The 16,015-nt window shown below is 40.0% G+C and overlaps 1 protein-coding gene across 1 annotated transcript in view; it reads left to right on the forward strand.

Annotated features, from left to right (window-relative positions):
* Positions 1–2,149: 2,149 nt before the first annotated feature.
* Positions 2,150–16,015, forward strand: part of SCP2 (sterol carrier protein 2) — a 77,148-nt gene continuing 63,282 nt past the window's right edge. The window contains exons 1-3 of the mRNA XM_016210833.2: positions 2,150–2,351; positions 9,099–9,156; positions 13,071–13,142. Of these exons, the coding sequence (XP_016066319.2) occupies positions 2,262–2,351; positions 9,099–9,156; positions 13,071–13,142 (220 nt within the window). The 5' untranslated portion in view covers positions 2,150–2,261. The remainder of the gene's footprint in view (positions 2,352–9,098; positions 9,157–13,070; positions 13,143–16,015) is intronic.

Below are 16,015 nucleotides of genomic sequence, written 5' to 3' on the forward strand. Positions count from 1 at the left end.
TTAAAGGAGGTGACAGAAACAAAGGCTTTATCCCCTAAATATATTATATATATTTGATGCTTTTTATTTGCTGATTCTGAATTACAAATTTGTCTACTCACAAAAATTTATTTGTAACCCCAAAATCAGTACTAAAAGAGTTCTTGAGGTGGCAAAAATTTTGAGTGGTGCCTTGTGCCTGTTCCCAGCTGAGGTTGAACAAGACCATACAGTACCTTCTTATTTCAGCTTTTATGCTGTAGACAAGTGTCCCTATCATGATCTATTTCGTGCCACATTTTTTGCTCTTTTGTTGGTGATTTCACGTTTAAAAATGGTCCCCAAGCCTGAAGTGCTGTCTAGCATACCTAAGTGCAAGAAGGGTGTGATGTACCTTATGAAGAAAATAATGTGCTAGATTAACTTAGTTCAGACATGAGTAACAGTGCTATTGGCCTTGAGTCCAATGTTAATGAATCAACTATATATATGTATATATAGTCATATATGTACATGTGTATATATTTTTTATACCATCAACAAGAAGAAAGGGCAATCTACTGAGTGGGAGGAGATATTTGCAAATGATATATATAATAAAGGGCTAATATTCAAAATACAGGATGGGGCAAAAGTAGGTTTACAGTTGTTTGTAGGGAAAGTACAATAATAAATAATAATACAAAAATAAACTCTGTTTCATGTACTCACAGCTGTAAACCTACTTTTGCCCCATCCTGTTATAAAGAACATACAACTCTGCATCAAAACCCCCCACAATCTAATTTAAAAAATGGGCAAAGGACCTGAATAGACATTTCTCCAAAGAGGACATACATATGGCCAACATACACATGAAAAGATGCTCAACATCACTAATCACCAAAGAAATGCAAATCAAAACCACAGGGAGCCCTGGCCGATTTGGCTCAATGGTTAGAGCGTCAGCCGGTGGACTGAAGGGTCCCAGGTTCGATTCTGGCCAAGGGCACATATCTCAGTTGCAGGCTCCACCCCAGTCTCGGCTCCTGCAGGAGGCAAACAATGTGCTTCTCTCTCTCCCTTCCACTCTCTCTGAAAAGCAATGGAAAAAATATCCTCGGTTGAGGATTAAAAAAACCCGAAAACACCACAATGAGATATCATCTCACACCTGTCAGAATTATCAAAAAGACAACAAATGACAAGTGTTGATAAGGATGTGGAGAAAAGGGAACCCTCATGCACTGTTGGTGGGATTGTAAATTGGTGTAGCCACTGTGGAAAACATCATGGAGTTTCCACAAAAAATTAAAAATGGAGCTGCCATATGACCGGGCCATTCCACTTCTGGGTATTTATTTTTTTTAAAAACTAAAACAATAATTCAAAAGAGATATATTCACCTCAATGTTCATTGCAGCATTGTTTACAATAAACATATAGAAGCAACCTAGGTGTTCATCGATAGATGAATGGATAAAGAAGATGTGATAAATATATACAATGGACTATTATTCCACCATAAAAAGTAATAAAATCTTGCCATTTGTGATAACATGGATAGACTTACGAGGGTATTGTGCTATGTAAAATAAATTGGACAGAAAGACAAATACCATGATTTCACTTATATGTGGGATCTAAAAAAAACACATGAACAAAAAAAATTAAAAAGAGGCAAACTCATAGATACAGAAAACTGATGGTTATCAGAGGGGAGGTGGGTTGGGGATTGGGTGGAAAAAGGGAAAGCACGTCATGACGGCCGGTAGTCACATCCTGGGCCCATATTATCCTTGACTAAGGTCAGTTTTTACCTTAATTGAGCCAGCCTGTCTACTGACTCGCTTTTAGTTAGGAATTTTTATGGAGGGAGGGAAGAAGAGAGGGAGAGAAAAAGAGAGAGAGAGACTTGGTTGCCTCCCTCATGCAGCGGGCCCTGGTGAGGGATGGAGCCTGCAACCGAGGTACGTGCCCTTGGCCAGAATGGAACCCTGGACCGTCAGTCCGCGGCCACGCTCTAACCACTGAGCCCGACGGGCCAGGGCTCATAAAGGTACTCTTAAAAAAAAATAAAAAAATAAAAATCGGAGCTACATAACCCTCCCCGCCCCCACAGCTGCGCGCGCAGCCGTGCCTCCGCGCAGGCGCCGGCCCCTATCACCGCCGCTCCTCCCCGCCCTCCCTCGCAGTTGCTGCCCCCGCCGGTCCCCATCCCGGAGCGAGCCCCGCTTCGCCCGCGGCTGCAGCCCGGCAGCACCCCTCTCCGTCGCACGGTGTCCGCTGCGCCCGCTTCCGACATGACCCGCACAGTTGGAGCCACGGCTCGTACCTTCTCACAGCCTCGGACCCTGCGCCGGGTGTTCGTGGTGGGGGTTGGGATGACCAAGGTAACAGAGCAGCGGTCCCCTGAAGCCGGGCTCCCTGCTCACTCTGTCCGGGTGAGACCAGGAGAGTCCCCAGTTTCCGCGAAACTTGGGGTGGAGGAGGCGCGGGGCGCGGGTCAGGGCTTGACGCTGTCCCTGGGTCGGTCCTTCCAACCTTGAGGGCTCCGGACAACCCACTGCCCGCCGATATTGGCCCTTGGGGGCCTCAGAGTGGCAGGTGGGTGGGTGTGATGTAGAGTCTCCGAGGGCTTGTGGTGTCTCCCGGCTTTTCATGCGGCCGTTTGTTCCCGCTCGTTCCACTTCACCCCGGCGTCAGAGTCCGTGCAGGGCGGACCAAGCATCCGAAGGCCACATCGCTTTGCCCCTGAGCGGACCTTCAGAGGGGGCGAGGCCACCGCAGTCCCCAAAGGGCAGCCGGTGGTGAATGTCACCAGCTCCGCACTCCTAGAAATATAGTAGTCCCTCCTTATCCGCGGGTTCTGTTACCTGCAGCCAACCACTGGAAAATATTAAATGGAAAATTCCCAAAATAAACAATTCATAAGTTCTAAATTGCATGTTGTTCTTAGTAGCTTGATGAAATTTCTCACCATCCCATTCCGTCCAGCCTGGTATGTAAATCATCCCTTTGTCCAGTTCTCCATGCTACCCACCTAGTCACTTAGCAGCCATCTGGGTTATCAGAGAGAGAGAGACTATAGTCACATAATTTTTATTACAGTATATTGTTATAATTTTTAATTTTATTATTGTTATTGTACCTAATTAAGAAATTAAACTATCACAGATATGTATGCATAGGAAAAACCCTGGTATATATAGGGCTAGATACTGTTTGAGGTTTCAGAGATCCACAGGGGGTCTTGGAACAGATCTTTCAAAGATAGGAGGGGACTACTGTACTCCAGGGACGTTTCGAAGTATGGATGCAGGGGAGAAACATTAGTGATGCTCAGTGTGTTGGCACAAAATTTTTCTGCATCTTCCACCCTCGTTTCTGTTCCTCAAGTGGTACTCTACTTGGCACTAGGAGGCCAGAGGCTCCTACAGTTTTATTTCTTGACATACCACCCCCATGCTCTAGGAATGCCAAACTGCTTTTAGTTTCACTGCACACTCTGTTTTATTCCTCTTTTATTTTGCTTCTGTTGTTCTCATTACTTTTACCATTTGTCTTCTCTTGGTTAACTTCTTTGCATTTTTCAGAGATCAGTTCAGATCTCCAAGAAGCCTCTGATCCTCCTGACTTTCCCACAGAGCCCCTGTACTTAACTTCTATCTTACTATGTTATACTGAAATTCTGTTTATATGTCTGTATTCTTCCTTAGCGTGTAAGCTCCTCCAAGGGGAGTACCATGTCTAATTCATTGCTGTACCTCTGGCACCCTGAAAGTACCTGGTGCCTGAAGACCCTCAATGAATGTTAATTAAACAATACTTTGTGAAAGAGAGCTCCTAGGGGAAGTTCTTTTTATGAGAAAACATCCTTAAAATTTTTATCTTACCAACAGGGTATGATCACAATTCAGTCAAAACGTGTGTGTGTGTGGTTAACTAATACATTATAAAACAGATATTTGGAGATCATCTTATTGTTTTGTGGGAGAGGGGACTTCTAATATAGGTAGACACTAAAGCCTTTTAAATTTTGGTATCAATGCAGTCAGATCCTTTATTGGCAGTTGAGTGTTTGATTATATTGCCTGTATAGAAGAGCACTTAGAGCTTTCTAACCCTTTGGGAAGTAGGCGTATCTCTTTTCTCAAGTTGGGAGGTGGAGGTGTGGGAGGTGTTAGTTATACTCCTGAGGGAAGAAATTGGGAGTATGGAGAGCAGCTTTATTGATGTGCTTATTAGACCAATGTACTTCCCTCTGGGTTTGATTTTTTGGAACTTTGGGTAGGGTTTGATCAAGACAGAGAAATTAGCTAGATAAAGTAGTTTAAGCTCTATTGTAGGTCAAAATTGGTTGGGTTCCTGTGTTACGGTTCTTAATTTGAATAGCTGAATTATTCAGACAACTTGAAGTTCTCTTAATGGAGCTTTATTATCTGTGTACAAAATGAGTTAGAATTCCTATTGTGGGTGTCAACAGGTTTTAACAACTAAGTAACAACTGCCGCCTGGCTGACAGGCCAGATCTTTTGCTTATGCCACCTACTTCCTGATATATCCTCATTTGATTGATTTAAATTCTGCCTGTTTTCATAAACTGGTCTTAGTCTGTCTGGGTTGCAATAACAAATATCGTAGACTGAGTGGCTTAAACAAAAAATATTTGTTTTTCTCATAGTCTGGAGGTTGGTAAGCCCTAGACCAAACTGCTGGCAGATTTGGTGTCTGGTGAGGTCCTACTTCCTGGTTCATAGAGGGAAAATTCACTCACCAGAACGAAGACCAATGTCCTCACATTGGAAGAAGGGGCAAAGGAGCTATCTGGGGTCTCTTTTTATGAGGACGCTAATTCCATTCACGAGGGCTCTATCTTTATGACCTCCCAAAAGTCCCACCTCTAGATACGATCATACTGGGGATTAGATTTCAATATGTGAATTTGGGGAGGACACAGACATTCAGTCTATAGCAGAGTCCAAATCCTGTATTCTCTTAAAACTTCCTCAGACTGCTCTGAGTTATGCTGGTCACCTTTTTTGAAATTCTGGTGCCTTTGGAGTCAGGACCATGTAATTCAGCACTTACTCTTTCTAATACTACTTTTATGTGTGATAATTCCACTATCCACAGAAAGAAATACATGTTACATCACAACTGAAATAAGTTTGCCAAAGCAATACTTATCTTTATTATGTGTGATGAACTCTTGATATTTCCTATTCTATTTTTAAAAATGCTGCTCACAACCCACAACCCTTAAAATTGATTTTGTCACCCTCTGCGAATCTATAGTTTGAAAAATATTACATTATTTCATATAATCCTCACCATGTAATGGATTATTATCCCCATCTTATTGTCCATCCCTGAGGCTAAGCGGGTCTAAGTAATTTATCTATCATGATACAGCTCATAAATTTTGAAACTGATTACTCAACGTCTCATGTTTCTTCCATAATATCTCTGCCATACATTACTGTTACAGTTAATTAATCATTTAAGCATATATTCAATAAACTTAGTATATGTTATATTCTAAAACTATATGATGTTGCAAGGAAGTGATTACTATAAGAATCAGGATAGTGCCCTGGTCAGCTAGCTCATTTGGTTAGAGCATTGTCCTGATACACCAAGGTTGTGGGTTTGATCCCTGGTCAAGGCACTACAAGAATCACCCAATGAATGCATAAGTAAGTGGAACAACAAATTAATGTCTCCTCTCCTTTCTCTCTAAAATCAATAATTAAGGAAAAAAAAGAATCAGGATAGTAATTATTTTGGGGGTGGAGTGGGGATTGAGATTGGGACAGAATGCCTAGAGGAGTTTCTGGAGTGGCAGGCAAAGTTCAATTTTTTTGGTCTGGGTGGTGGTTTTAAAGATAAAGGTGGGCAGTAGGTAAACTATTAGGACATTTTAATCCATAATATAGTATTGCAGGAAGGAAAAGAGCCTGATGGAAGCTGAACTCAACTTTGATTTATACAGAAGTGACTGGGTGTTTTAAAGGGCAAATGAGGGGAGCAAGAGGGTGGTGAGTGGGGGCTCAGTAGTGAAGTGAAAAGTTACAAAAAGTGGGAAGGAGTGGGGATTAGTCCACATAAAACCCATGTAGATTTGCTAACTGACTCTTATGCAACCTTAGACTCTGACCCTCCCACAGGTGTTGGCTGGAACAAACAGTACATTCTTTTGGCAGCTTTTGGTTTTCTCTGCTGGGTACTTTAATTGGGGCTAAGGTTGTCCCAGGGATGTGGCCTTGAGCTATTGCTGTTAAAACTGTGTTAAAACTATGAGCTGTTAAAACCATATACATATAAAATATTGCCAGCACCTCAGAAATTCCCCTTGTGCTCTCATCCAGTCACTGACTCCTTGTTTAAGTCTTTATAGGTCAGTATGAGGTTTAGTAGAGAGTAGAGGAGCCTGACTAGATTTTGGTGAAGCAGAGAATCATTGTCATTGGTTACAAGAGTGTCTGCTTTAAAATAATTCATCAGAATACACATATTCTACACACACACACACACAGTTTTTTGGTATGTATTCTTGTGGTTTTCTATATCTTTGGTATTTACAATAAAAAGGTTAAAACTTTTAAAAACGAGGCAGTTGCCCTAGCTGGTTTGGCTCAGTGGTTAGAGCGTCGGCCTATGGACTGAATGGTTCCAGGTTTGATTCCGGCCAAGGGCGTGTAACTTGGTTGCAGGCTCGAAAACAGCCCTGGTCAGAGTGTGTGCTGGAGGCAACCAATCGATGTGTCTCTCTCTTACATCTCTCTCTCTCTCTTTCTCTCTCTCTCTCTCTTCCTCTTCCTTTCACTCTCTCTGAAAAGCAATGGAAAAAATATCCTCTGGTGAGGATTAAAAAATATATATATGTGAGGCTATTAATGACTCCAGAAACCCCCCCAAATTGTACAATAGAGGAAATGTAATCATAGCACCCAACTTGCCTCAGAAGTAAGAAGTAGTTACTTAATAAGGTAAACACTAAGTACTGATTTAATTAAAAACTGTGATTCAACTATCTAAGAAGAATGGGGGAAATATGAATGTATATGTGAGGTGGCCTAAAAAACCAGTCCTTATTGGCCCTTATTTGGTATCATTATATAATTTTTAAAAAATATGTTTTTATTGATTTCAGAGAGAGAAAGGGAGAGGGAGAGAGAGATAGAAGCATCAGTGATGGAAGAGATCCAGCTGGCAACCTGAGCATGTGCCCTGACCAGGAATCGAACTGAGATCTCCTGATTCATGGGTCAGCGCTCAACCACTGAGCCATGCCGGCTGGTCTATAATTTCTTAAGTTGATAAAGGAGTAATAATATAAGGATATTTAGAAACATGGCATTTTATAAAAGGAGAAATATCAAGAAGAGTTGAAAGTGAATATTTGGGAGCAAGAAAGACCAGTGGATGGGGAATAGTGAAACAGGATTGCTGTTTTTATTATAAGCCTTATGATAATTTTATTTGGCATTTCTTTGCTTAAAAAACAACTAACTAACTAACTAACTAACCATATATATATAAAATACTACCGGCACCTCAGAAATTCCCCTTGTGCCTTCATCCAGTCACTGACTGCTTGCCTGCAAAGGCCGTTATCCTGACTTCTGACCTTTAATGCCATAGATTAGTTCTGGCTTTTTGTTCAACATTATGTTTGTGAGATTCATCCATAAATTTATATGTAGGTGTAGATTTTTCATTCTCATTGATGTAACATCTATTGTGTGAACATACCACAATTTATCCAACCTGTTAATTGGCTTTTGGTAGTTTCCCCCAATCCCGGCAATCACTGATCTTTTTATTGTCTCTGTAGTTTTGCCTTTTCCAGAATGTCATATAGTTGGAATCATACAGTATATAGCCTTTTCAGATTAGCTTCTTTACTTAGTAATGTGCATTTAAAGTTCCTCCATGCCTTTTGTGGGTTGATAGCTCATAGCATTTTAGCACTGGATAATAATATGCCATTGTCTGAATGTGCCACAGTTTATTTATTCATTCACTCATTAAAGATGTGTTAGTTGCTTCCAAGTTTTGGCAATTATAAAGCTACTATAAACATTCATAGTAGGTTTTTGAGTGGACATAAGTTTTCATCTCATTTACGTAAATACCAAGGAACACAATTGCTGGATTGTATAGTAAGAGCATGTTTAGTTTTGTAAGAAACCGCCAAACTATTTTTCAAAGTGGCTGTGCTATTTTGCATTCCCACCAGTGATGAATGCGAGTTCCTGTTGCTTTACTTCCTTGTCAGCATTTTGTGTTGTCAGTGTTTGAATTTCCGCCATTGTAATAGGTGTGTAGTAGTATCTCATTGTTTTATCCCAATCTCCCTTTTTTTCTTTTTTTAAAATCTGTTGTCTTCAGAATGAAACCCAGACATCATAGGGGGCCCTATAAGGTCCCTTGTGAGAGTTCACTCTAGAGCCAGACTATTGAAGTTTCAGCTCCACTGCTTATTAGCTGTGTGTCCTTGGGCAAGCTACTTAATGTCTTTGTGCTCTAGTTTTTGTTATGGTAAAATCGAGATAATAATAGATTTACCTTTTAGTGTTGTTATGAGGATTAAATGAGTTAATACGGGTAAAGTGTTTAGCACAGTTCGTAACACAGTAAGTTCCCAGTAAATGTTAGTAGTTATCACTTGGTCCTAAGTTACTTTTCTGTCCCTGTCACTTGCCGCTTCCCATCTTGTGCCTCAACCTCTGCAGTATAAAAATTGTTTGCAGTACCTGTATTGAGCCACATTCTCTCACTTCTAGGCCTTTGCTCTAGAATTTCCTTTTCTCTCACTTGGTTATATCTTACTCTTAAAGACTTAATTTAAATGTCAGTTCCTCTGGGAAGCCTTTCTAGTCCTCCCTCTGAGGCTGGGTAGTTGCCTCTCCCAAATCATTCTGTACTTAGGACACTGTAGTGTAATTTCCTATTTTTCATTAGACTGGAAGCTCCCTGAAGGTAAGGACTGCATATTATTTAATATTTTCAGAATCCATGAACATGCTAGGTGTTTAATATGTTTTTATTTGAATGAATGAATTTCTATGACATTCTGTTGTGAGGAAATCTAACTAAAACTTGTTTCTATTTATTATCTCCTGTATTTCTAGTTCATGAAGCCTGAAGTTGAGAATTCAAGAGACTACCCTGACTTGGCAAAAGAAGCAGGTAATATAGATCTTTGAACATTATAGTTTATTGTGTGATCCGTCTTCATTGTGGAGAAGCCTTGCAACCATCAAAGGAAGCCTGGTCAAGGGAGAAGAACCTGTACAAGCAATTGCCTAGTGGTTCACTAGAAAGGAGAAAGGGAAAAAAACTTGGGCATTCTTAGCTAGATCGCCAGAGCAGACAGTGGCCAGTGATTTTATGTGCTACCCAGCTATTTGTTGGGATAGCAAAGGGCTCTTTGGGAGAGAAAGGTAGGGTCATTAAAAGGGATAACTTGATTCTAGGAGATATGACAAAATTGGTCTCTTCCTTTCCTAGGAAAGGGATAATCACATTCAAAATGTATTAAATACCTGTATGGTGGCTTTCCTCTCTTCACTTGACTGAGCCAACATAGAGAATTCTTTTTCTACCACTAGGCTACTGTGTTACTAAATGAGGTGATGCAGTTCGTTATCGTTTATTCTAGTTAGTATTAAGCGAAGAACTTGGGTGAATATTGGTTAGCTGGAACTCAAAGAGAGAAGGGTCCACAGGGGTGTGGAGCTGTGTTCTTTAGGCATTCTTCAGAGGCACATGCTTAGGCCAGGCTACCGCTGGCTGAACTATGGATCGGAATTCCATTGTTCTCTCTTGAAGGAGGACAAGCATGACAGCTTCTCTGCATAGTGGAAAGAAATGTTTTAGACTTATCGCCAAGCTGGCTAAGTGTAAGTGTCAATTGTTGGGGAGTGCTGGAAGATACCAGCTTCCCAGCATGGGGAGACCTTGGGGGCTCCTTGGCCCCATGAAGTTGTTAGGTACAGTTGCCCTCCTAGGAAGTCCCCCGGGCATGTCCTGCCCCTGCCAGCTTGTTGCAAGGAAACCCAAAAAGAATTACTGCAGTTATTCATTAGATACTCCTCCTTGTCTCCCCTAGTACCTAGTGCCTATATATTTGCATTTTGCTTCAACTCTGTTCTATACATGAAATCAGAGCATCTCTGCTCCCCGAAAGGAAGGTTCATAAGATTTAATTAATTAATTATTTTTAAAAACATGTTTTTATTGATTTTAGAGAGAGGGTGGGAGAGGGAGAGAGAGAAACATCAATGATGAGAGAGAATCATCGATCAGCTGCCTCCTGCACGCCCCCTCCTGGGGATCGAGCCCGAAACCCAGGCATGTGCCCTGATTGGGAGTTGAACCATGACCTCCTGGTTCATGGGTTGATACTCAGCCACTGAGCCACACCAGCTGGGCTAATTAATGTTGATTATCTGAGTGGACGCTGTTCATTTAATATTTATCTTTTACATTGTTAAACATTCTCTCTTTCTCTCTCTCTCTTTTTATTGTTTTATTGATTTTAGAGAGAGGAAGGGAGAGAGAGGGAAACATTGATGTGAGAGAGAAACAGTGATTAGTTGCCTTCTGTATTCACCTTGACCAGGGATCTATCCTGCAACCTGGGTATGTGCCCTAACCCTGAATCGAGCAGGCATCCTTTTGGTGCACCAGATGACACTCGACAAACTGAGCCACACCAGCCGGGCTAGAATAAACTTTTAAAATTCAGCTTTGCTCTTAAAAATACCCGTTGGTTTGTAGGGAAATGAGAAGGATGACTCCACTCACATTTCTGACATAGTCTTTGGTGAGATATGTGCACCTTCAGACCACACCAGTCACATTTAGTTTAATCAACATTCAAGCACAACTTGGGGGAAAAATCCCTAAGATTCTATGAATGATTTTACATTATGCTCTCTTTGGATTTATTTGTAGACTCGTGATGAGGCAAGGGGACAGGTTTCATGGAACAGTAGATCTAGAGGTCTTACCCTCTAATTCTCCAAACTGGTTTTAGGAAGGGAGTCTGCTGCCGTTTTCTTTCTCATCATTTCCTAAATGCATAGATGGGAGGGGGCACAACCAGCAGAATTGTGTCCTGTCGCTTCCATTATTTAGAGACTCCTGCTTTTTACACATCCCTCCATCCTCCTTTCCCTCAGAGAAAGGCGAGGGATCCCTTTGCACCTAAATATGGATGATACTCATTTGTGTGGTGTAGCAGCACCATGCAGCTTGTTCAGATAGTTAACTCCTGTGCTTTCTTTGTCTTCTCATCCCTTTAAAACATTTTTACTTATCAATTATTTGAATCTGAAAGTGTATGCAGAAAACCTGATGTTCGGAAAAAGTGTTCAACAAACGTTAGTGAGTGCATCTTGGGCACTGGGAAGGATTTACAGTAGGGTGGTGTACAAATCCCAAGGCTCTTACCATCTGGTAGGGAAAATAAGGCAAGTTTACCCAGGTGGTGAGTAGACCATGCTGGGTAGATTGTGCTCTTTAGAGGAGGTACAGAGCATAGGCTAATCCTTACACCTTTCCTGTAGCTCATTCTTTTCCACTGATTATAAGATCGATGCATGTGCTTTATTGGAACACAGAATTATATAATAATGAAAACAAAATTTTGTGACCCATGCCTATCACTATTAATATCTCGGTATATTCTATTTTAGTATTTTTTCCTATGCCTATAAGGGATCATATGCTATGTAGTTTTACATTCTGAGTTTAAACTTACTTTTCATGAGCATTTCTCCTGTTACTTAAAATTGTTTAAAAAAACTTTTCATATTTCATTATACATTTATGCTATGACTTTTGTTGGACATTTATGTATGCAACTTTTTGATATTTTAGAAGAATTATGGTGAATATCTTGCTAAATAAATATTTGGTCTCATCTCTAGTTACTTTTGGGGACAGAGCCTGGAAGTAGATTCATTGGAACAGTGAATATGAACATTGTAAGACTCTTGCCAAATAATGTTTCAGACTGTTTACATTATTAGTCTCACTAGCAGTATATGGAAATGCCCTTCTTAATATAATCTCACCAGCATCATTATAACAAAAACATTAAATTTTTTTGCTCATATGCTAAGCAGGAAAATATAACTGGTTGGACTAAGCCAATCCCATAATCAATTATATGTCTTCTCAGTTAAAAAAATTCAAAGTAATACATTCATATGGTTAACACACACACACACACACACACACACACACACACACACACACACACACACTCTTATACAAACACACACAGAATGGCTTTTAATTCATATGGTTAAAACACACACACACACACACACTCTCTCTCTCTCTCTCTCTCTCTTTCTCTCTCTCTCTCTTATACAAACACACACAGAATGGCTTTTACTTCCCAGGCCTGTTCCTCAGGGGGCAATTTCTTCTGTTTTCGCTTTAGTTCTTCTAGTGGTTAGCTCCATATCTCTAAACGTTTATTCCACCACACTTATTCCAGTTTTTGGTTTATCAATTTTAGATATATGTTTGCTTCTCACTGTGATAAGGATTTAGCTCCCAGTTTATTTATATATATTTTTTCAGTTCCATTGTTCATTTCTGTAACTTTAAAAGCATCCTTAAAGCTCCATTTCTTGTTCCATAGACAAGATCATATCTTGATCCCGACTTTGTAAGATGACCGCACAGGTGCTCCCATCCCTCTTCATCCCCAATATTGACATTCTGTCCAATTTTGCCCACTATATATGCAATGGAGCCACAGAGATGAATAAGACAAGGACCTTGCCATTAAGGAGATTTAAGTCTCTTGGGGTTTAATATATTTATAGTTAGGTATACAATTGGGACAGAAAATGTTAAGTATCAAAGAGGAGGTGTGAAAAAGTGATGCAGTAGCTTACAGAAGAAATGATTATTTCTGAAAGGAGAGATCTGAAATGATTTGGTGAAGGATTTGTCATTTGAATTGAAGATAGGCTATAAAGAGGTAGATTTACTACTCTGGGAAAACTCTAAACTTAATTTTTACTCACCTAAAGCAAATACTTAAAGCACTATTTGCTAAAACCTTTTTGTTTTTATAGGTCAGAAGGCTTTAGCTGATGCACAGATTCCTTACTCAGCAGTGGAACAGGCATGTGTTGGCTACGTTTATGGTACGTGGTAAACTATATATTCTAAAAATTATTCACCTAAATCTAGCAGCAACCACATAAACAATGCAGGGGCATTTGTGAATTTTAACTTTCAAAATTCAGAGTTCTACCCGTCATTCCTAGATTTCTCTTATGTGTAAGCCTAATTTAACATATTTTTTTGCCATTATTATATTGTCAAAACAGGAGATCAATTAAAAAAAATTTTTATATTTAAAAATGAAAAAAATTACCTATAGTTCTACCATATAAAGATAATTACTCTTCAGAGGATAAGTTTTTATTTCTTGTCTTAAAATTTGCATTTATTGATGTTTTTGTAGTTAATAAAAATTTTTCATTAAACTTTTTCTGATTAAAAAATGATATATAGTCATTGTAGAAAAAAAAAAGGAAACACAGAGAAGCACAAGAAAACATAAGTCAACTATCAAAGTGATGTCAGAAGCATGGCAGTGTGAGAGGTCCCCCCAGCCTCTCTCCTTGAAGTTACAAGTTGAACAGCTATAATTCAATACACGAACACGTCTGAGAGATCCATGACTTCAAGCATCAGAATGTGGGCCACTCAGAGCGAGCAGGGGAGTAGAGAAGGGGGAAGAGAAGAGAGGGTGCCAAGGATGTAGTCTGGAGCTCACTGTGGGTCTTGGGAAGGGAGGAGAATCAGGTTGCAGCCCTGAAGAGCAGAGAGGTAGAATCAACATTCCTGCCTGAGTGGTCAGCACATGCTGTGGCTGAACCTAGTGACTGGAGCAGAGATGGAACACAGAGGTGTGGCAGCTGTGATTTAGCAGATATCATTGCCAGGCAGAAAAACAAAGCCACAGAGTCTGGTTGCCTCTCCTTACCCTCCCAGAGCTAGCTGTGGGCTCCAGAAGAAGCTATGGCAGTGAGTGTGGGATGCAGAGCACACTATTTGCAACCCTGAGAGCTAGAGAGGCAGAGGCATTCCTCTCTGAGCAGTGGGTGGGCACAGGCTGCAGCTGGTTCCAGTGATGAAGGGTGGGTGGTGGGTGGTGGGTGGAGGGGATATGGGGATGGTGGTGGTGTAAATATAGCGGTATGGGAGCTGAGATCTGACAGTTGACATTGCTGAGAGGAGAAGAAAGCCACATGTACACAAGCTGTCCTTTGCCAGTCTACAGAGACCTCTGCAGTGCAGGCAGCATCTGGTTGCAGGGGGCAGCGCTGGGATTTCACAGGCTTGGGAACCCATCGTTCCCTCCACATTCCTTCACAGGGGTAGTGTTCTGAGACTGAAGTTACCTGGTCACAGAGAAAATGCCCACCTTTCCAGGAAATACATGGCAGAGATCTAAGCCAGAGAAGCCAGAGTAGGTCAAGAGAAAATAAAAACCTGTGCTTCAGCGCCACCTACTGGAAAATGAAAGATATCCTATCAACCTGCTAATAGAAAATCATTACTATTTAAAAAAAGCAGATTTCATCCCCATAAATGCTTAGGCAGAGGAATAACATATCAAATACCATGAATAACCAAGGTAACAAGGCAGCTCAGAAAAAAAGAGAAAAATCTATCTCTAGAAAATAAATGGAAAGACATGGAAATAATGTGATTTAAATGACAGAGAACTCAAGATTACAGTTCTGAAAAACTCAACAAGACATAAGAAAACTCAGATAGGCAGTTTAATGAACTCAGAAATAAAATCAATCAATAAATGGAGTACTATACCAAAGAGATTGACACTTTAAAAAATAACCAAATAGAAATTCTGGCGCTAAAGAATACAGCAAAAGAGATGAAAAATGAACTAGTGAGCTTAGGAAGTAGAGGTCACCAGATGGAGGAAATAATTAGTGATATTGAAGATAGAAATCTAGAAATGATGCAGATGGAAGAAGATAGAAACTTGAGAGTAAAAATAAATGAAACGAGAACTATCTGACTTCCTTAGAAAGAACAATATAAGAATAATGGGTATACCAGAAGGAGAGGAAAGGGAGAAGGGAACAGAGAGCCTACTCAAACAAATAGTTGATGAGAATTTCTCTAACCTGTGGAAAGAGCTGGATCCTCAAATCCAAAAAGCAAATGGAACACCTAATTATCTCAATCCAAGAAGACCTTCTCCAAGGCACATTATATTAAAACTGTCAAAAATTAATTACAAAAGAATTCTCAAGGCAGCCAGGAAAAGAAGACAGTAACCTTTAAAGGAAATCTCATTAGATTATCATCAGATTTTTCAGCAGAAATCCTACAAGCTAGGAGAGAGTAAAACCAAATGTTCAAACTATTGAAAGAGAGAAATTACCAAACAACAATAATCTATCCAGCAAAGTTATCCTGTGGATATGAAGGAGAAATAAAGACATTTTCAGACATCAGAAGCTGAGGGAATTTACTATAAGACTTGCATTACAGGAAATATTGAAGGGGGTTATTCTTCCTGAAACAGACAAAAGGATACAAAATTATGAGTAATATAACTAACAGACAGACTGAAGAAGGAAATTGCAACCCTTATACAATAGGGTATTGTATACTTAATTATAACATAAAGCATCAGGGAGATAAAAACATTTTAAAAAGAGAAGACAGTAGCTACTACAATTTGAAAATGAACTCAGCATAAAAAGGGATAATTTGTGACAACAAAAACATAAAAGGGGAGAGGATGAAGGTCTGAATTTGCAAAGGAGAATGGAAATAAGGTATATTCAGAAGAAAAAGGACTACTGTACATATGAAACTTTCTTTTGCATAAACCTAATGGTAACCACACAAAAAAATCTAGAACTGAGACACATAACATAGAAAAGGGGAGAGGAGAAAAAGTCATAGAATATCACCAAACTGAAATAACAGCCAGAAACACAAGAGAAAAGGAACAGTGGAAACACAGATC

Source organism: Miniopterus natalensis, chromosome 9 (genome assembly GCF_054644295.1).
Source record: "Miniopterus natalensis isolate mMinNat1 chromosome 9, mMinNat1.hap1, whole genome shotgun sequence".
In the NCBI taxonomy this organism is placed as follows: domain Eukaryota; kingdom Metazoa; phylum Chordata; class Mammalia; order Chiroptera; family Miniopteridae; genus Miniopterus; species Miniopterus natalensis.